Below are 22,154 nucleotides of genomic sequence, written 5' to 3'. Positions count from 1 at the left end.
CCTCGGAATCATCTGGGAGGTCCTCCAGAAGCACACTGTGCCTGAGTCCGGCTGCCCCAGGTTCCAACTCAGTAGGTCCAGTTAAACATCACCGGAAGTGAAGTGCTGACGAAGCCAGAGGGCAGCAGCACTCTCTTGTAGAGTTGGCAGCGGGGTAAAGAGGTTCAGGTTATTCTGGAAGGTGCTTTCCCAGTGTCAATCAAAAACTTTAAATGCACAAATCTTTTGGCATGTCAATGCAATTGTAGGACAGTCTCCTGAAGAATTACTTGGACGAGTTCACCAAGGAAATGTATTTATCGCAGTGTTATTTAGGAGGAGGGGGTGGAGAATAGCAACCACTTAAATATTAATCAATAGGAGCCAGGTTCAACAACATATGTTAATATTTTAATGTAGGCATTAAAGAAGAATGAAGTGACTGTGTACGTGCTGACGTGAAAACATGCCTGTGACAGATTTTAAGTGAAAAAGTGGTGGTAGAATACTAATGTGATGGAATACTATACAGCCGGGAAAAATGAATCCATCAAAACTACACTTAGCAAAGTGGATGAATCCCACAAAGTTCCAAGCAAAAAAAAGAAAAGAAAAAAGCAGATTCCAGGAGGATTCATAGGGGAGGACAGCATTTATATAAAGTTTTAAAACATATACCATATATTGTTCAGAGATATTGACGTGTGTAATAAATTTTCTGTTGTTAGTGCTGTTGAGTTGATTCCAACTCCTAGCGCCCCTGTGTACAGCAGAGCAGAACCCTGCCGGTCTTTTTGCGCCATCCTCTCATCTTCCAGCACTGTATCAGATGATGTTCTGCTGCTATGCATAGCGTTGTCATGGCCAATTTTTTCAGAAGTGGGTAGTCAGGTCCTTCTTCCTGGTCTGTCTTAGTCTGGAAGCTCTGCTGAAACCTGTCCACCGTGGGTGACCCTGCTGATATTTGCAATACCAGTGGCACAGCTTTCAGCAACACGAAGCCCACATGTATGACAAGTGACAGATGGGTGGTGTGGTTCCCTGGCTGGGACACGAACCCGGGCTGGGCAGTGAGAGCACTGGATCTTAACCGCTAGACCACCGGGGCTGGCTGTGTAATAAATAAAAGCACACAATAAATCCCAATAACAATAATACTAAAATAATAAAATGCACATAATAAATGAGAATACAGAAGGCCAAATTCAGGATAGTAATGACTCCCAGAGGATGGAGCAGGAGGACGGCACAGGGAGGAGCACGCACGGTTTCGGTGGCACTGGGTGCATTCCCTGTCTTACGCTGAAGGTGTAACTTACATGGGTATTTATCGCCTTAGTCTTTAACTCTTTTTGAACGACTGAAATATTTCAAAATGCGTTTTCAGTAAGTGACAGGGAAATGTACACAATGTGATAACCGTGAATGTTCAGATAGACAGAAAGTGACACCAGCGCTCGAGAGGGCTGGCAGCGGCTACGTGAGTTCTGTGCTTTACGCTCTGACTCATTTCCCCCTCCAACAACCCGAGGAGACGTGGCTGGTACAACCCCACCTCACAGATGAGAACAGCGAGGCCCGGAGATGGGAGTGGCTGTCCAGGGTCTCATGGACGGTCAGCAGCGGGCTGAGCCCGGACACAAGCAATTCAGACTCCACCCCACACGCCCACGTGCCATCACCCCTTAGCATGTTTATACCAACGCATTGCATCTGGAGATTAAACAAGGTCCTCCCATCACTGATTCCCTTTAAAAGGCAGGATTGGGGAAAGGGCGGGGGCTGAGCAGGGCTTAAACTTTTGAATTCATATCTTTCAGGTATTCTCGTATTTTTCAAATAAGCTATTTTATAGGGGGAAAAAAAACTATTGGAGGGTATAGGAAAGAAGAGCACAGGAAACAACGTCAGAATGTGTCTAACTCTATCCCAATTGTTCTCTGATCTTGGACAAGTCAGGTCCTGTCTCTGAGCTTTGATTTTTTTTTTCATCTATAAAATAGGAAAACCCAAATGCCCATCTCACAGAATGGTTTGGAGGCTGGAATGAGATCACAGCTGGGATGCACTTTGTGGTGGGTAAATCAGTACTGTTGGCCCAGGCACACCCATGCAGGACTGCGACTGAGGGAGCAGGGGAAACCCCACTGCCCCCCAAGGCCGCCTCCCACCTCTGCCCTTTGTCCCAGAAAGTCTTGTCACGGTCCAGACGGGATGGGAGCCATGATCCAGCTGAGGGTCCTCATTCCCACAGGACTCAGTGGGCCAGTGAGCCAGGTCCTCTCAGACTGAAAGTGTTACCAAGCAAGGGCTCCTGCCAACACGCATAGAAGCCAGTACTATGGCCCCAGCTTTTGAGAAAATAAAGAGCTTTATCGCAAGGTCAATCATCAAGGAGACAAGAGGCAAGGCTCTCAAGGATTTGAGATCTCCCTGATCCAAGGTTCAGGGCAAAATTTAAGGAGTTCCGGGCTACTGAGCCGCAGCTGGGCCCATGTAAGCTGATTGGCTGGTCTCGAATCTGTCCATAGATGGCCATCAAGCCACCTGGGCTGCTGGAAGCCGGATTTTCTTTACTGAAGGACTTCTCACTTCGTAAAGGGGTCTGGGGGCAAGATTGCTAAAGATTCTTGGTTCCAGGATCATCCTGGGGCTATAGGTTCCCACCTGGCACATGTGTGATGCCATCTCTGTTATTGAGCAAGTTTGATTAAAATAACCTGTTTTAAAGAAGCAAAACCAGTTTAAGCTGGTTATGTGCTGTTTCAAAAAGAGTGGGTTGTGTGCATCAGTTCTGGCTGTTTACTATCCGAGGCGAACCTCTGGATGCCAGCTCCTGCTGCCTGGTCCAGGGACTGGCACACAGTAGGTGCTCACTGAATGAATGAATGAATGAATGAATGAACAAACGAAGTGATGATCAAATGTGAGTGGGAGAAGACAACTCAGCCCTTGTTCACTGTCATTAGCCGGTGGTCAATAGATGTGATTCTGCACACCCACAGGGACATGTGGCAACATCTGGAATCACTTTTGATTGTCCCATCTCGGGGTGGAGGGAAGGTAGCTACTGGCATCGAGTGGGTGGAGGCTGGGGATGCTGCCCAACATCCTTCAATGCACAGGACGGCCCCTTGCCCCCAACACAAAGAATTATCCAGCCCAGATGTAGGAGGCATAGGATGAACCAACGTTCTTCAGGGTGGTCCCGACCTTCCTGGGTTTGTTTTTGGTTTTGTTTGATGTGTTTTGGCGTGGTCCTTCAAGCCTCAAACAGCCTTGTTTTGCTCCTGCTGCCAACATGCTGTGTGACCCTGGGCAGCCCACTTTCCCTCTCTGGACCTCATTTTCCTTCTCTGGGCAGTTGTTAACCATGAACTGTAGGAGCCTTTGGATCTTTAAGACGTGATATTTAATTTTTCGTTTTGTCCCTGTTGGGGACCAGCAAACCAATCAGGGCAGGCTGGGCAAGTCCTTATTGTGGAGTATAAAGGGACAAGCGACCATCACTGGATCAGGTATGAATAATGGCGATTAGAATAGACTAACGTTTTTGTAGAACTCTTTACCAACAATATATCAACTGATGCAACTGCCAGTCCTGCCTCCTAAAGGGTCCCCCTGTGAACAGTCCACTGAGGGAAGAATTGTCGTCGTCCCCACCAGGAGACTACCTTCCAAAGGGGTTCCTGACTCAGCTGGCGAATGAAGCCTTCTGGGATTACAGACGTGTGTCTGCCTTCCCACAGCCTTGCCATCAGGAGATGCTAATGGCAGCATTTAAACCCAGCTCTTTTTGTAAATTTTTTTTTTTACTTAAGATAGTATTAAATACTTGTTATCCACATTTTGGAAAATACCAAAAAGTTGAAGGAAGAAAACACATCCCCAAAAGCCCCAACACCCAGCGGCAGCCAGGACCACCACCTTGGTGCATTTCCTCCAAGTCAAAACGCGACTCTGCAGTGCCTTTTGTTTTCGTTGGTCATTTCTGGTCGTTTTCCTACACGCCATCGAATTTTGCATCTTGCTTTCTGCACTGAGCATTACAGCAGAAGCATCCTCTGCTTTGGTTTTCTCCACTTCTGGTTCCATTACCTTGTGCCTGCCCGATGCTATGCTATCGCTTGGAACCCATGCCATTCCTCGCCATTCCGCTGCCACCCGGCATTTAAGATACAAACTTCAGCTTCTGAACATCAGAACTCGTGCTTTGTTGCCCTTAATAGGATGCTTCCCAGTCTAATCTCTCATCTCTCCATCCAAGTTAGAACACGAGAGAGAAAGAGATGTGCTCCCTCCCCAGCTTGGATGGCAGAACAAATCCTCAGTCACCTTCCATGTGCCCCATTGTGTCTCGAGAGAGAAGAGAGCATCAGTGTGTATCTAACGAAACCTCCGCTTATATTCGTATATGGTTATCAGCGGGTGCCCGTCTTCCTAAGCCCTCGAGTGCAAGGACCACATCCTAGAGTGTCGACTCTCTCCTGCAGAATTTCATCAGCAGAGAAAGTCGGAACCCAACGCTCTCTCTCATTAATTGATTGACAGCATTGGAGAGGGGCACAGAATGTACACGATAAAGGAAGAATCAGCCGAATGTGACTAGGATGATTGAAAAATTTAAGTGCTCTGAGAAAGAGGAGTAAATTTAACCCAGTGGTCACTGGGGCCCCAGGAAAAACCAGCCTATCTGAACAAGTTATTAAGTTGCTGCCTCTCGGAGGCCCTGATCCAATTTTGCCTAATTCCCGGTGGACTTGGTTTTGCGTGGTGCGCATCTGGCCAGCATCCTGGCTGAGCAGAAGGCCTGCAGGCCCTGCGGGAGGTGTACACCTGCAGACCTCAGAAGCACTCTCATCTGACTTGAACATGGCCTTAAGTTAGGAGCCAGCCAGCAAGATCCCGGCGTGTGAGAGCTCTGAGGGATGGGGACATTGGGAGCTGGCGGATATGCAACTCCCCAGGGCAGTCAGGTTTCCGTGGGAAAGGGCTGACTCCGTGTAGCTGGATTTACTTCCTAAAATGCTTTATAGGTGCTGTGGTTACCATCAGTTTTATCCCAGGGTTTTACCCTGGGGACTCCAGAGGTGGGAGCCATGGCTGCACAAGGAGGCTGATTACAGAATCCTTTCTCTTGCATTTCCTTCTGCTCTTGGTGGCTGTGTTGCATCGTGACGGGCTGGGATGGCCTGGGGAGGTCACAGGCCTTGGAAAGGGTCACCACCTGCTGTACAAACTTGCTGCCTGTGACTTCAGGCACCTGGGAGGCCAAACTAACAAGGAATGCATAGAAAGTCAGGCGAGATCACAGGTTCTGGAATGAACTTTTCCGATAACCCTGATAATAAAAGTCACCCAAGGAGCTTTTCGATCTTCAGCTTCCCAAGCCCCATCCCTGGAGATACAGACATGATGGGTCCGGCGGGGGGAGACTAACAATTCGTATTTTAACAAGGAATGCGGACTATCATCTCGATGTTTGAAAAACATGGTAGCCCACCCAGCAGAAACACAAACAAAATGAGGGTTTAGAGAGAGAAGGGATAAGGGGGAAGAGGCCAGGGGGAGATGCCAGTGATAACAATACCCCGTATTCTTAAGGGAGCTAGCAGCGTGGTCTTTGGCATCAGGAAAACTGGGGCTGGAAACCCAGCTTTGCCGTACCACCTTGGAAAGGTTGCACATCCCAAAGCCTCAGTTTGCCCAGCCATAAAATAGGAAGAATAGGGGCCGGCTCCGTGGCTGAGTGGTTAAGTTTGCACGCTCCGCTGCAGCAGCCCAGGGTTCGGATCCTGGGCGCGGACATGGCACCACTCGTCAGGCCACGTTGAGGCGGCGTCCCACATCCCACAACTAGAAGGACATGCAACTAAGATATACAACTGTGTACAGAGGGGATTTGGGGAGATAAAGCAGAAAAAAAAAATGAAGATTGGCAACAGTTGTTAGCCCAGGTGCCAATCTTTAAGAAAAAAAAATAGGAAGAATAATTTCTACCTGGTAAGGTTGAGAAAGAATTAAATGAGGTAACAAACAGAGAATGAACAGTTAAGTGAAGACGCAAAGCCTTTAGTTTGGCACATATCCAGCAGTCACTAAAACAACCAAAAGTAAAATGTTACAAATATTACTATTATTATGGCCAAGATACACTGACGTCATTTGTAAGCCTTTTATCATCTTTGACACGACTTGTTTTCCCAGTATCTCTCTCTCCATCCCTCTCTCTGTCTGTCTACCCATCCCTCTCTCTTGCTCGCTCTCCCTCTTCCTTTCTCTCACCTCCCCCACTTGGGATCAAGGGGACATTTTTGTGAAAGGACTGGCTGAAACTAACATAGCCACAGGACCCAACAAAACTCACACGTCAGCGTCGGGATGGAGGCTGTCTCTCTGCCCTTTTAAGCAAGATTAACAAAAGGCTCTAAGAATAGTTGCCAATTACCTGGTCATTTCAAAACCTGACAATGTCAGAGCCGGAAGGGCCCTCAGACCCTACCTAGTCTTAGTGCCCATTTGACACAGAGAAGAGGGAGAGAAGAGAAAACCCACGGGAAGTTATGCTAGGGAAGACTGGCCAAGACAGGACGACCCCTGAGTCCCCCGACCCCTGGCTGCATCTAAGCTCTTTGCATCGAATCGTAGCTGGGTCTCAGGAGCTGGATGTCCCGACCCTGGCTGAGGTAGATGGAGTATCTTTATTACACAAAAGAAGCTTAATGGGCTTGCCCAGGATCTCATGGCTAATAACTGTCAAAGGCAGAATTGGAAGCCAGGTCTAACTCTGAAGTCTCGACGCTCCCCACCGTGGACCAGGAAACCTGCCTGGCCTCTGAACGGCCTTGATCTGCTCTCAGGTCATCCGTATGCCCTCTCCCCCCATGCATACTCCTGCCCTGGTGCCTCTGACGGCCTGGAAAGCACACTGGCTGGTAATCAACGTTGAACTACAGGAACATTTGTTGATGCTGGTTGCAAACCGTTACAGTCTATATAGATTAAGCCACTGCCACTGACTCCATGAAAGTAAATGAGCCTTTCCAACGGCTGCGGAAATAAATTTAAATGACAGTGCTGAAGGGCCTGGACACTGTGGCTGAGGGAGCGTCTCTCTGCAGAAGATCGACAAGGACAGCTCTCAGTCCGAGCGCCTCTGTGCCCAGGACGTAATTCCTCTCTCTCTCAAGATAGACCACACGACCTCCTATGGAGGGGCGCGATTACAATGATGATGGTAAAAAGGAAGACAGCAGCTGGCATGTCCTAGGCACTCACTGTGGGTGAGGCCTCCGTACGTACATACATGTATGTATGCTCTACCAACACCAACCAATCGAATGATGACAACCCCAGCAAAGAGGAAATTACAGCCCCATTTTACAGCTGAAGAAACTGAGGCTCGGAGAGGTGAAGTCATTGGCCAGCTTGCGATTGGCAGACCTGGGTCTCAAATAAGTAAATGAAGCTGATTTCACGCGTGATTCTGTCAAACAGCTGCCTAGGTCAGCCCATATTTGAAATGACTAGATAGTTTTACTTTCCAGACCGAAATAAATCCCAAGGAGTTAGCAGGGTATACGAGGCCCACCAGGGTCTGGCCCCGACCTCCCTACCTCAACAGCTGTCTCTCACTTCTGTTCCCTGGCCCCTTGCATGGCTCTGCTGCACGCACCTCAGCCAGGCCTCCACAGTCTCCCACATCCCTCTGTTCTGGATCTGCCTCATGATTCTGAAGCCTCAGATCTTTCTGTGTCTCCCACAAGGTCACTTTTATATTACTTAGTAAAAAAACATGCTCCCTTGATCCCAGGACAATCTAGCCCTGAGCCAGGGCACACGGCTTGGAGAAGAGAGTGCGGGCTGGTTACAGCCCCACTCGACTTTTCGGCAGGATGTCCTTGTGCAGTGAACAACCTGCCCAGCTGTACCTGGTGGTCCCACCCCACAGACTGGGTTAGGGACTGTCTTCTCTGTCCTGTTAGCATGCAAAGCTTCTCTCTTCCTAATCATTTATCACATCAAATATGGTTATTTCTCCTTTCCTGTTCCCTCTGCCAGTACACGTATAACTAGACTGTGAGAGTCTCAGTTTCTCTAGCCCCAACGCTTAGCTCAGGCCTGGCACTAGCAACTCTAAGCCTCCACAGTCAGCAAAAGGAAGGAAGGAAGGGAGTAGGGGAGTGAGGGAAGGAGAGGGAGGGAAGGAAGAAGCAAAGGATGAAGGGAGAGAAGGCAGGAAAGAAGGAAGAAAGAAGGGAGAGAAAGAAGGATGGAACAAGAGAGGGAAAGAGGAAGGGAGGGAGGTGGCCCCGGTGTCTGTTGATGGGGCTGTACCAGGGTCCTGGCAAGCCCTGGATGCCACCTTAGCAGGGCCACCCTCAGAGTCTGACAGAGGGTAGAGGACCTAACCGCCCCAGCCCCAAGCTAACTGATGTCTTTTCTCCTCTTCCCAAGATGGGCCACCCGAGGGAGACGCCAGCCCTCCAGGGACTTACCTGATGCCCTCAGGAGCCCTGGGGAGCAGCAGTCTGAGCCAAGAGAGCCGGGAAGAGAGAGTGACAACCGCGTCCCCGAATCCGGCGCAGTCAGGAGAAGAGGGTCGGGAGCCTGAGCTGGAAGGGACGGCCCCCTCCGCGCATCAGGACCCTGCGGCCCTGGCCACGCTGCTACCCGAGGAGGCCGCCACCAAGCAGGCCTTTCCCCCCAGGAAGAAGCTGCCGTCGCTCCAACAGGTGAACTTGGCCAGGAAACAGCTGAGGCCGAAGGCCACCTCCGCCGCGGCCCTCCAGAGGGCGGGGTCCCAGCCAGCATCCCCGGGCCTGGGCGTCCTCTCCTCCGCCACGGAGAAGCCCCGCCCGCCGGGGGACCCGGACCCCTCGACCTCGGAGGAGACCCGCCGGCCCTCGGAGGAGGAGCCCCTCTGGCTGGACAGGAAGGAAGGCGAGGGGCCCACGACGCCGGCGCCCCTGCAGATCTCACCCTTCACCGCGCAGCCCTACGTGGCCCACACGCTGCCCCAGAGGCCCGCCCCCGGGGAGCCGGCCCCGCCCGAGGAGGCGCCAGAGGCTCCCCCTGAGGACGCCAGTCCCATGACCTTGATGGACAAAGGTGAGAACGATCTGACCGGGTCAGCCTCCGAGGAGACCACGACTTCCACCATCATCACCACCACGGTCATCACGACTGAGCAGGCTCCAGGTAGGCGGCGCCCAGCGCCTCCAGCCGTCCTGCGGCAGCAATGAGGCGCCCACTGTGTGCAGGGCATGGGGACCGGGGGACCAGGGAGTCCAGGCCCCGCCAGCAGGTACCATCTACTGAGCACTGACCATGAGCTTGACCCTGTGGCTCAGAATTAATATCCCCATCTTAAAGACAGCCGGGACCCCGAGACATCAAGCAAGCTGCCCAAGGCCACACAGCTAACAAGCAGATTCAAAACCTTTCCACCTTGGACCAGAATTCTTTGGCCTGCCTAGAAGGCCTTAAGCCTTCCCGAGGTGCTTTCTCTTTGAACTTCTCTAGGTGTGATAAAATGCACTTCGTGTTCCAGGCTTTCTTCTTCTAAATTCTTTTGCATCTTCAAACCGAGAAGAGAGACAGCGAGTGTCAATCATACCCTGATTTGGGACAAAGGCAACATAGCCACTCATTAAAGAGTGTGAGCTGTGGGTTTGAATCCTGCTCGCTGTGTGAGCTTGGCCCGGACGCTGCCCCTCTCTGAGCTTTGGTTTACTTATGTCTAAAGTGGGGGTGAAATCCTAGTCCCTGCAAAGATGAACAGGGTCAGGTGGGAATGGTGCAGAGCAGCAGGCAGTCGGTGATGGTTCCGCGTCAGCTCTTGCTATCTCGATCATCGTGTTGATTCTGGGGCGGAAGGAGAATTAAGGGCAGTGGGAGGGGTGGGGCCAGGAGGAGGTGGGTGTCCCCAGGGGCCCTGTGCCACCCTGCAGCCTGTCTGAGAGATTGCATCTGACCGTCCTCGTGTCCTAATGAAAGAGCTTCCTCCAGCTCTCTGCAGTGTGAGCTTCTCCGATCCCGAGGGCTACATTGACTCCGGAGACTACCCCCCGCTGCCCCTCAGCAACTTCCTGGAGTGCACGTACAACGTGACGGTCTACACTGGCTACGGGGTGGAGCTCCAGGTAACCGCAGACAGGGGCCCTGCCGAGGCTGCCTCTCCCAGTAGGAAATCGCCAGAGGATTGTCTGACTTGGCTTACTGTTATCGTCTTAACCGGTTTGGTTCTCTCTTTGCCCTCATCAGGGCAATTTGAGCTGGGCTTTGGCGAGTGAATAGGAGTTCCCAACTCAGTGCACAGATGAAATGGCTTGGTGCACATGAAGGGGAGGGGATGTGTTGATAAATTGGGAGGCGTTATACCCATAAGGAAAGTCCTCTGATATCCTGCTTATCAAACACACACACGTACACACACACATCCAGGGAAGCCCCAACCAATTCATTCCATTTGCAAACTTTTGCCTGTCAGCTAAGAACAGAAAGGCAGAGTGGCATAGCCCTCAAACGTCTAGGTTTGAAGTCCCAGCTCTCCCAGTTAAAGCTGCGTGACATTGGGCAAGGAACTCCACCTCTCTGAGCCTCAGTTTCCCCATCCATAAAATAGAGATGATAAGGTTACTACTTTACAGAGTTTAGGAGAGGAGTAAGGATGACAATGCACAGAGAGCATTCAGCCAGAGCCTAGCAGAGAGCGAGTGCTCAGTGCACATTACAAATCATCCCCGCCCTGGCTCCAGGCCTTCCCCAACTGGCCGCCGGGCCTGAGAAGTCCTTTATCAAATGGGCCAGGGAGACAGGCCCGGGAGCGGTAAACTGTCCAGTTCACGGTCCCACAGAGGAAAGGACAGAAGTGGAGCTGGAAAGGGAGGCCAGAGCCACGTGGTGGCAGACCCTGCCCGACCAAGGTCAGAGGTCTGGATATGACCTTTTTCTAGTGAGCAGTGAGGAGCGGTCACGAGTTTTTTGAGCGGGGTCGGTGGCGTGACCTAACCAGAACCTTGCCCAGGGGAGGGTTTCCTGACTTGTGCTGGATGGATACAGGTAAGCGCTCAGCAGCAGAACTTGTGCTCTTTGCAGCCCCCAGAGCTGACTAAGCACAGGGTGTGGCACATAGCAGGTACTTAATAAATACTCACGGAATTAAAGTGAACTGGAGAAAAGCTGCGGTCCATCAGATGGCGGCACTTAATGAACCCTTTCCTCCACCCCGGGAAGAGACCCACTCTGTGTCTGATACTGGATGGAGCTCTTTATCAGGCACAGAATTCCTTCATTGAGCACCTGCTGTGTACCAGTCCCAGCAGTTGGCACTGCAGGATATAGTGATGTGCAAAGCTGAGGCAGGGCCTGCCCTAAAGAAGTTCACAGCTTTGTGACTGACACAGACGTGCATAGAAGATGTTAGGATGCCACTTGAAAAGGTGTCTCCTCGACGTTTATGGGGAGTCTCGTAGAATCACAGTGGGGGGATAGGCAAGCTCCTCGGCAGGCAGGGAAGGTCTCACAGAGGAGGGCAGTTTTGGTGGGGCTTTGGCAAATAAGTAGGAGTCCATCAAAGAGAAAAGAGAGTAAGGTGTATGGCCTAAAAAGAGGAAGGGGTTGATGCCTGCCTTGCTTAGACCAGGGGCAGAGGGACTAGGATCCCAGGTCCCACTAAGGGAGGCATCAATGTTCAAAGTGGACACTGGGAACTGACTAAAGTCCCCACTGCACACCTACTCCATTGGTTCAGTGTCTTTTTGTATAATTAAAGTGTCCTCCTTCTTTCTCCCCCAAGCTGGGAAAGTGGACCTGGCACCAAACACATGGTTCTTGAAGGAATCTCTATAGTGGGAGCCACCATCTGGGAGGATAACAATGAGCCTGAGAATGCCCCAGAATGAGGCCGCCACTCCCTCACTCACCAGTCCATGCAGAAGGGGAAGAATGTATTCAATCATTCGATCAATATTTATTGAGTACCCACTATATACCAGGCACTATTCTGGGCACTGGGGACACTGAGCCACAAGGAAAAGTCCCTCCCTCCATGGAGCCTACATTCTGGTGGGATGCCTTCTTCTGCCTCCCTGGAGATTGGGCACAAGCTGGTCAGACCCTGGCCCCCACCCACAAGCTCCAGGAGAATCTGTCTCGGCCGCCAGCATCTGGAAGTCTTTCACACGGGACCCAGCCATGGAGTCCCACAGATCCTGGCAGTGCGTCTGCCCTGCAGCTGGGTTTTACTCTGTCCTCAGGTTTTGGAGAGATGAGAGGGTCCTAGATGTTCCCAGGGCTCCAGATGTTTCCAGGGCTGAGGCTTGGGGTCCAGTCGAGGGGGCTATGTTGGCATTGCCTGCAGCTGGTTAGGATGCTACACTGGCAGCCTCTCAGCCTGGGAGGGCCCCGGCTCCAACACGACTCAGAGTTTCTCTCTGCGTGCCCCCGCCTGTCCCCAGGTGAAGAGCGTGAACCTGTCGGAGGGGGAGCTGCTCTCCATCCGCGGGGTGGACGGCCCCACGCTGACCGTCCTGGCCAACCAGACACTCCTGGTGGAGGGGCAGGTGATCCGAAGCCCCACCAACACCATCTCCGTCTACTTCCGGACCTTCCAGGACGACGGCCTCGGGACCTTCCAGCTGCACTACCAGGGTATGATCGGGCCGCGGCTGATGAGATGAAGCCGCGTGTCTCAGTTTCCCCCTGCAGCCAAGGATTCTCAAACCTCTTGTGCCAGGGATCCCTCTGGCAGTTTGGTCCAACCTATGGACCCCCTCTCAGAAGAACATTTTTAAGAGCATGAAATAAAATGTATACAATTAAAAAGGAAACCAGTCATCCTGAAGTACAGTTGTCAAAATATTGTTTTAATCTATGATATCGTAATCCATGTGCTTCTTTATTAAGACATTAGATCATAATGTCTCCTGGAAGTTCTGATAATTACTGTAATTTCAAAGTACTGAGGAGCATCAGAAATGTGTCAAGATATCCATTATGATATGAAAATATCTGTGATTGATCTTGGTGACAAAGTCACAGTTTCTGCTAATTTGTTACACTTTGTCGCCTACATTCGTGATTGAAGGAAACACGGCAGATCAGTTAAAGGTTAAGGAAAGTAAGCCAGCCCCCTTTGCCGGTTCAAGGTCATGGCTCCTGAGTTTGATCCGTGAATCCCCTGTGAGTCTGTGGACTTCTGGTAAAGCGCTTCTGCCGCTGGGCCCCTTTCTCTTTTTTCTTCGTGTACAGTGTTTCTTTCCTGTCTATTTCTAAATCTCTCTTGTTCTCTGCTTACTTCTCACTTCTCTTCTCTTCCTTCCTCTCTCCTTCTTTCTCTCCACTTCCCTCTTTTCTTGCTTCCTTTATTTCTGCCTCTCCTCCCGTCCCTCTCGTCATCCCCATCCTCCATCCGCTCTTCCTTCTCTCTCTCTCCCTCGTCATCCCGTTTCCCCACCACCCGGGCAGTTCCCACGCCCTCAGGTTGCTTCCCTCCACCAGAGGCTTCTCCCTGGACACCTGCCAAATAACCGACTGGAAAGTGGGGTCCTTAGGCACACAGCAGGGTATTGAAAACCATCCACTTTTACATCAAATGGACCAAACATCTGGAGAAACCATCCTTTTAAGCTTTCCCCTTGGATGTTTCTGAACCAGGTGGATGACGGCATGTGGGAGTGTCTGTTTCATGACATCTTTTCCATATTGAGAATACCGTCTGTTGTCTTTGTTAATTAAAAAATGGGAAAAACACAGCTTGTTGAACCATGAAGTTGGGTTTATTCCTCCTGATGAGTCCTGGGAATATAGATGCCCTGTTCTGTAGGGGAGATCAGATCACGGTCTAGGGGTGGGGCTCGGATGGGTTCAACTTCCTCTTAAGAAAATTGAGGAGCTCAACATGGCCCCACACACCCGTCTGCCACCCCCTCTAGTGGGCGCTGTGTGCCAGACACTGGGCAGAGGATGCTCTTGCTTGGCATTAGCCCATTTCATCCTTACCACCACCTGGGGGGGGTGGGGGGACCTTACCAGCTTCACTGGGAAGATGAGGAGAGTGAAGTCCTGGGCGCCGTGCCACTTTCTCAAGGTCACACAGTTTTCAAGTGATAGAGTAAAAACGTGAACTCATGTTGCTCTCCCTCCAAAACCCAACGGCTTACCTCCCAGGATAGTTGTGTTTAAGCTTTTCATACCCTTTGGCATTTCTTGAAGAGCTGGTTATTCTAATTCTGGTGTAAGAGTCTGCTTTTTTAACAAACACCTAAGATGTCCGTGCAGGTGGGACTAATCTATCTGGGCGATACTGTCCCTCCTGTGCTCAAGGAGAAGGCCATTCTACGTCCACGTGGACAAAGGCTCAAACAAGGTAGAGGAACTCATTTTTCACCCCAAACCTGCTGTCTCTGGCTAGGCAGGGTGGGGAGCTTTGAGCCCAGGAAAAGTGCTAATTTGGCAGTCTCAGCACCGTATGATCAACGAGAGTCACAAAAATACCCTCCTCCAGCACTCCGGAGTCCCCAGGGGCCTCATCTTTCTCCTCAGCACAAATTGGCTCCCGAGATGTGGGTCACGTTCATTGTCTCCCCCTCGGACGGATGATTATTGTCTGCCTCTGCCTTTCTCCCCAGCCTTCATGCTGAGCTGCAACTTCCCCCGCCGCCCCGACTACGGGGATGTCACCGTGATGGACCTGCACTCCGGCGGGGTGGCCCACTTCCACTGCCACCTGGGCTACGAGCTCCAGGGTGCCAAGACGCTGACATGCATCAATGCCTCCAAGCCCCATTGGAGCAGCCAGGAGCCCATCTGCTCAGGTACGCTCCGGCCTCCGCTGGACCAAACACGGATGGTCCACTAAGAGGGGAGAGAGCAACACCTAGGGCATCAAGATTGACCTTAGGGAAGAGACTGCTGGAAACAGAGATGGCTGCTGCCATTTAAATGTGTATTATGTGATCAAATACACATAACATAGAATTCACCATTAGTGACATTTAGTACATTCACAATATTATACAACCATTGCCATTCTCTAGTTCCAGAAAATCCTCATCATCCCCAAAAGGAAACCCTGTACCCATTAGCAGTCACTTCTTCTCTTCTTCCTGCATCCCAAGCCTCGCCAGCCACCAGTCTGCTTTCTGTCTCTATGGATTTGCCTGTTCTGGACATTTCACATAAACAGAATCATATAATATGTGAACTTTTGTGTCTGGCTTCTTTCACTGAGTGTAATGTTTTCAGCATTCATTGTGTTGGCATGTATCAGAACTTCATTCCTTTTCATGGCTGAATAAGATTCCATTGTATGGATGGACCACATTTTATCTGTTCATTCATTGGTGGACATTTGAGTTGTTTCTACTTTTTGGCTATTAGGAATAATGCTGCTATGAACATTTGTGTCTAAGTTTTTGTGTGGACATGTTTTTCTTTCTCTTGGGTAGATACCTAGAATTGGAATTGCTGGGTCATATGGTAATTCTATGTTTAACTTTTTAAGAAACCATCAAACTATTTTCCGCAGTGGCTACACCATTTTGTCTTCCCAACAGCCGTATATGAGAGTACCAATTTCTCCACATCCTCACCAGCACTTGCTATTTTCCATGTTTCCTTTTCATTATTACAGCCATCCTAGTAGGTATAAACTGGTATCTCATTATGGGTTTTGATTTGCATTTCCCTGATGGCTAATGATGTTGAGCATCTTTTAATATGTTTGTTGGCCATTTGTTTATCCTCTAGGGGAGATGTCTATTTAAGTCCTTTGCCTGTTTTCCTTATTTGGTTGTTTGTCTTTTTATTGTTGAGTTGTAAGAGTTCTTTACATATTCCGGATACTAGACCCTTATCAATATACGATTTGCATATATTTTCTCCTACTCTGTGGATTGTCTTTTCCCTTCTTGATGGTGTCATTTCATGCAAAAAAGTTTGTAACTTTAATGAAGTCTAATTTATCTTTATTTTTCTTTTGTTGCTTATGCTTTTGGTGTGACGGCTGCCATATTTTGAGTCCAGTCAATATGTACAGAGCACCATGGCAGGGCTGCAATAAATCCTCACAGCAGTCCTACATGGTGGGAAGCATTATCCCCACTTTACAGATGAGCAAACTGAGGCTCATGGAGGTGAAGTCACTTGCCCAAAGTCTCCAGATAGAAATTGAATTAAGTCCAGAACCCTTCCCACCTGAGCTCTTTATCTTACACCTTCACTACTCAAAGTGGGGTCTGCAGACCAGCGAGATTATTAGAAACACTCAGTCCTGGGCTCCAGACAAGACCAACCGAATCAAACTCCACATTTTAACATGCCCCTCGTGTGATCCACGTGCACTATTTGAGAAGCACTGGGCTATACCACACTGGCCTTGCACCAGTGGGCATAGGCTTGACCCTCCTCAACTGTCAAGAGAGCAAAACCCTATTAGATTCTCAAAAGTCCTGACAGTGGCCAGGAGAGTATAGGCTGCCCATATAAGCTGAGCACTACTGTGTGCAGGTCATGAGCCAAGGAGAATACTGGGAACAATAAAAGATAATTCCTGTCCTCCAGGCATTTATGGTCACTGGAATCCAAAAAGCAAATGAGAGTTGATGATAAATTTTAAGATTTAATTGTTGTGGTACTGTTCCCCAAGGCCCTTCAGAATTTGTTCTCTTTTTCTTTATAACAAAGAAAAAAAATCCAAACCATGGGGCAGTTGGTCTCCATGCCTCTCTCGGGTTAATTTTTATCTATGTGTGAAATCATAGAGGAATTAAGCCTCAGTTTGTGCTAAGAAAGATGGATGGGGAGCCATGGCTGGCAAATTGAAGCCAAACTGAGCCATCAGTCGACTTAATAAGACAGGGAAGGGGAGCAGAGAGGCAGCAAATGAGCGGCAGCTTGGGGAGGACAGATGGCGGGCGCCCCCCACCAGGGACAGTGCCCTCCATCTTCTCAGCTCCTGAGCCATAGAGTAATAAAGCTGGCTATGTTTCAGGGACCTACTCTGTGCCAGGCACTGCGCCCAGGCCTCTGCATGCATCATTTTATTGATTCCTCATCGCAGTCCTATAAAGAGGGTGGAATTGTTATCACCATTTTGCAGTGAACTCGAGGTTCAGAGAGCTTCGGTGACTTGTCCTAGAGCCACAGCAGAATCGTGGCCAGGTTTGAACCTCCACTTTGGGACCAGAAAGCGTCCCGGAGACAGCAACCCGGTGCTCTGTCCGTGGTCCTGAAAGAAATATAGGGCTTCCTGGCAGTGTTTTTGCTGTGGGTCACCCCAGAGTCCGGAGCAGAGAGAGCCATCTACCTTTCTCTTCCTAGCGCAAGTCCTTATTAGTCGTGCAGTCATTCAACTAACATTTAATGAGAACCAAATATCTCCTAAGAATAAGACTACTTTCTCATATTTGTATATCTCTTCCAAGTTCACAAATCACTTTTTAGTACTCTTTGTTAGATTTTTATGATAAAAGTAATATATAGTTCTGGTAAGAAAAGTTTTCAAGAAATACAAAAGTGTAGAAGACTGGATCAAATCCTTTTTATTTTTATGGTCTCAATTGATCCTTGCAAATAACTTATTGAAATAGGTATGGCAGATCATTTTCTAACTTTTTTTTTCCACTTAAAATATAGTGGACATTTTCCTATGTTCCTAAGTATTCTTTGAGAACATAGTTTTTAATAACTATATGAGTGGAATATATTTATTTCACCAAAAAGCTGTGAGAAGACATTCATGCTATTTCTCATTTTTGGCTCTTAGAAACAATTTAGCAGGGAACATCCTCATGCATAAATTTTGGTGAAAAAAATCTCTAAATCTATTTTTTAGCATAAATTCCCAGAACTTTAATTACTAAGTCAAAGTCTTTGAACATACTTTCTAGATTTTTCACCAAATTTCCCTCCTGAAAGGTCACAGCAAGTCGCATTTTAACCAGTTGTGAGTGAGTGACCACTTCCCATCTCCTTTACCATCTCTGGTTTATTGCTGCTTTTTATCTTGACCAATTAGGTGGACGCAAATAGAATATAATTTAGGTTTGCATTTCTTTTATTATTAGTGAGGCTGAATTTTTTAGGGCTAAGTACTAAAAGTGTATTTCTTCTTTTGTGAACTGCCTGTTTTATGTCCTTCTTGATTACCATTTTGTAATTAAGAATCAGGGCATAGGCAGCGCTGTGGAAAAAAATCCTTAAATCACAGTCATTCATTCCCTACCATGGGAAACACTTGGTGATGGCTCCAGTCATAGAACGAGATCTTCTATCAAACAGGATGAACTCAGCCCAGGAGGACAGGTCTTCTCCATGGTCTCCCATCCTGTTTCCTCCCACTGAGGGGTTGGGGGGCGATCAGGGGAGAATGAAACACTCACTTCCTCTCTGTCTACACTCTCCTCTCATCACCCACCCACCCCTACTTTCTGCCCCCAGCCCCTTGTGGAGGAGCTGTGCACAATGCCACCATTGGCCGCGTCCTCTCCCCAAGTCACCCTGGAAACACCAATGGTGGCCAGTTCTGTGTGTGGACAATTGAGGCTCCAGAGGGCCAGAAGCTGCATCTGCACTTCGAGAGGCTGTCACTGCATGAGAAGGACAGGTAAGCCCCTGAGGGTCCCCAGCCAGCCTCATTCCCTCCTAAGAGTGTTAGAATGTGGCTAGGGACTTGGGGTCGTGAAATGGCTGAAGCTTTGGCTCATGGAAGTCAAGAAAGAGCTTGGGAGCATGGCAAGGGTGTTAGAGACCATCAGCTTCAATCTCTTCCTTTTACAGGTAAGGAAACAGTGCACACAGAGAGAAAGGGACTTGCCCCAGGTCACACGGTAGGATATAGGAAGAGGCAAGAAGGGAATCCAGATCCCCCATATTGCACTTCCCCATTCTTTCTCTGGCACACCCCTTTCTCCAGTTGAACAAGGAGGGAGTGTTTATTGAGTACCTGTTCTGTGCCATGTCGTGTATTTGGCTCCATGGAGAAAAGTAGAAAACATTGGCTCCTGGTATGACATGGAAAAACTAGACTTACATGCATGAAAAAACTAGGGAGAAGTTACAAGACAACATCTAAGCAAGACCACGTCTGTGGACTCTAAGTAATATGCAAAGACTCTAGAATCGTAAAACTTTAATATTCTAGGACCTTATGCTAGAATGTTCTAGGATGTTCTAGAAACTAGGACGTCAGCTGCTTAGACTTGCTGTCTTAGATTAGGTTCCAGTGGAAACAGACATGGCAATGAGGATGTGAGGGAACGTAGTTTATTTGGGAGCTGATCCTAGAGGACACTGGCAGAGAAATGGGACAGTGAACAGGGAAGGGAGGGAACTCCACACAGTATGTGTTAATAAGCAGGGGACTGTGGGGGCAGCTGGGGCTCTATCCACCGGGGGCCTCTGGGAAACTGTGTTGAGCAGACCTCAGGTGGTCATATTGGAGGGGTGAGGGAGCTGGGGTATTTGTCCACCACTTCCCATCCCCCGTCAGATGAGGGATGCTCCTAGGCACACTACCTCCCCAACAGTGCCAGCCACCCCTTGAGCTGGTTGAGCTGGCTGATTCTCAGAGACTTTGGGTAGGAAGCTGGCAGAAAATGTGTGAGCAATGAGTGCTGAAGGGGTAGGGCCCTGACAGCATTTGCTACACTTCCAGAATGCCAGCACCTTAAAATTCTGGAATCTATCAGACTTTCTTCTTAGAATTACCATGTCCTGGCTTCTTTGAAGCTTCAAACCTGGACCGTTAACTTCTTCAGGTAGGAAAGGATGCATAGAGAAAAACCAGAAGACTGAATAATTTACCCAACTCTTGAGTCCACTTCCTTCCAAGTAGTCTGGCTTTATCCTGAACAACTCCGTATCAATAAATCATCGCTTTAAATTACAAAGCGTAGAACAGGGGCTCCAAAAACGTGGCTTCCCAGTAGCATCAGAAAGACATGGAGAAGTCTTTAGAAAATGTATTCCCAGTCTTTCCTGCTGGAGACCGATCGAGGAGCTGTACCTGGGAATCCTCGGTGAAAGACACTTTCTAAAACTTACACCTCGAGCCTGCCTCTTCTGAATGGCTCTGGGGATAAATCAAGTCTAAGTTCACATTCGATGATGAGAATGAGCAGAGAGGAAACAAAAGTTAACCAAAATGAGTATTTTCTGGGTTTTAAAATCATGATGAATGAGCCAGATGCACTGACGCTGTAGTTTCGCTCGTAGTTTCTATGGGGCTCTGTAAAGGTCTGTGGAAGAAGACCAACTCCAACACCAGGGAGTTGATGACCACCAGGGAAAACTAGTTCTTGAGTCTGTCTTTAGGGAGAGAAGTTTGTAGTATTTCCTCAAGGTTAAAGACCAACACACACACAAAATGAAGACTCTTAACTGTGCCCAGAAGAAAAGAGAAATTAACTTTATCTGTCCTACACCCTTTGCTGAGGAAAACAGCAGAAATGCCACAATATATCAGTTGCAAGAGCTTAGAGCTAGATGAGGCTCCACATAAGAAATGGAACCTTGATCTCAACCTTGGAAGGGATCTAAACCTTGAACAAGGGAACCCAAAACACAGTGGGAAGAGTGTCCCAAGTAGCGAGAATGGGGAAAGGGGGATAAAGATGTAGAGGTAAATTGGGGTCATATGCTCAAGGGCTTTCAATCAGGCTGCTTCTGTAAGCTATAGAGAGCCATGGAAGGATTTTGAGTCAAGGAGGGACATGAAGAAAGATTTTAAGATGATTCTCCCCAAAATGAATTTCCTAAACTCCAGTCCCATCATACAGCTTAAAAGGTGGATTCTCTGGTCAGACATGTTTGGGAGATGCCGTATATGCTTATCCCTGTCTTGGAAGGTGCTAATGTACATTAGCCAGCAAAGGCACTGATGAGTCCTGCAGAAAAACAGTTTAATTTTTATTTAACCCAGCATTTCCAAAACCCATTTGACCACAGGCTATACATGGATTGGAGACAAAACTTGTTACTATTTCAGACATTCCAGAGAACATAGCTAGAAAAGCACTATCTTTGGAAGGTTAATTGACTACAGAGATTTTGGGATCTTGGGAATTTCCTCCAGTGCGACCCTCTTTGTCAAAGACTTCAGTTCTTTGAAAGAAGAGTCCTGGGCATGGCCCCCAAGATGCAACAGAGTCAGCAGGGATCAGAAGACTGTGAAGAGCCCCCTCCCCAGTCCTGGGATGGCCCCTGGCCTCTACCTCAGCCCCTTGCCCATCCCATCCACAGAGGACACATGAAAACATGAACAAACCATGCCTCCAATTGTGCATTTTAGTGACATTAGAAATTCATCTGGGAAACGTAATCCCTTTTTATGAGTCACAGGAAAAAATCAAAGGATTAAAAATGCCTGTTTATGACTCCATAAAAGAAACTTATCTAATTTGTATACTGTTTCCTTCCCCACTTTTGCATAATTTCTTTAAAAATACAGCAAAGAGTCAAGTATCCAATGGTTTTAAGAACAGTGGAAATGAATACCCAACATATTGTCTAACACACTTTGTTTTTCAGGGCACTTAATGCCGTCATATTCTCAAAGCCCACCTATAGGATAGGTGGAAAAGGCGTCAGGACCCCTCCTTTTGTGTTTGTGGAGACTGAGGCCCAAGATGTGTCGAGACTTATGTCAAGTCAGTCGGTGGGGAGTTCTGGAAATCAGAACTCCTGACTCCCCACACGGTGCTTCTGGGAAATGAGAATCAGAGACAGACCCTGTCGGGGTGAAAGGCGTAATAAATTTGACGTGCACGCCCACTCTGTCTTGGGCACTTTATACCCACGGTCTCTGATCCCCACGCTCTGGTGTGGGTGTGACTGTACCCATTTCACAGATGAGGACACAGGGGCTCAGTGAGGCAAAGTGTCCTTGTCCAAAGTCACACCTCTCAGAAGTTACAGAGTCGGGACTCTGACTGTCTGACCATGTATACCACTGTTTCTGGAATGATGTTAGCTCATTGATCCCAACTTCTCAACTAGTAATATTAATCAGTATCAATTTTTCAGTCAGGTTCATTCCACTGCACTTATCACTTTCCCTGGAATCTCAGAATAGTCTATGAGGAGTCTAGGACAATCATCTACAGGAAAGGAAACAGGTCCAATAAAGTGAAGCAGCTTGTCCAGGCAAGGAAGGGGTGAAGTCTGGGTTT

General features: G+C 48.7%; 1 protein-coding gene across 6 annotated transcripts in view; it reads left to right on the top strand.

Annotated features, from left to right (window-relative positions):
- SEZ6L (seizure related 6 homolog like) overlaps positions 1-22,154 on the top strand; it is a 183,698-nt gene that overhangs the window by 102,638 nt on the left and 58,906 nt on the right. For 3 of the 6 annotated variants that reach the window (XM_023646942.2, XM_023646941.2, XM_070275311.1), the window contains exons 2-6: positions 8,437-9,180; positions 9,991-10,124; positions 12,441-12,633; positions 14,613-14,798; positions 18,424-18,589. In XM_023646942.2, the coding sequence (XP_023502710.2) occupies positions 8,437-9,180; positions 9,991-10,124; positions 12,441-12,633; positions 14,613-14,798; positions 18,424-18,589 (1,423 nt within the window). Of the gene's footprint in view, positions 1-8,436; positions 9,181-9,978; positions 10,125-12,440; positions 12,634-14,612; positions 14,799-18,423; positions 18,590-22,154 lie in introns of all 6 variants that reach the window. The other 3 variants (XM_023646940.2, XM_023646938.2, XM_023646937.2) reach the window with 1 other exon arrangement.

Source organism: Equus caballus, chromosome 8 (assembly GCF_041296265.1).
Source record: "Equus caballus isolate H_3958 breed thoroughbred chromosome 8, TB-T2T, whole genome shotgun sequence".
NCBI classification, from domain to species: domain Eukaryota; kingdom Metazoa; phylum Chordata; class Mammalia; order Perissodactyla; family Equidae; genus Equus; species Equus caballus.
The sequence above is the reverse complement of the archived record's forward strand: the minus strand, read 5'-3'. Positions and strand labels throughout refer to the sequence as shown.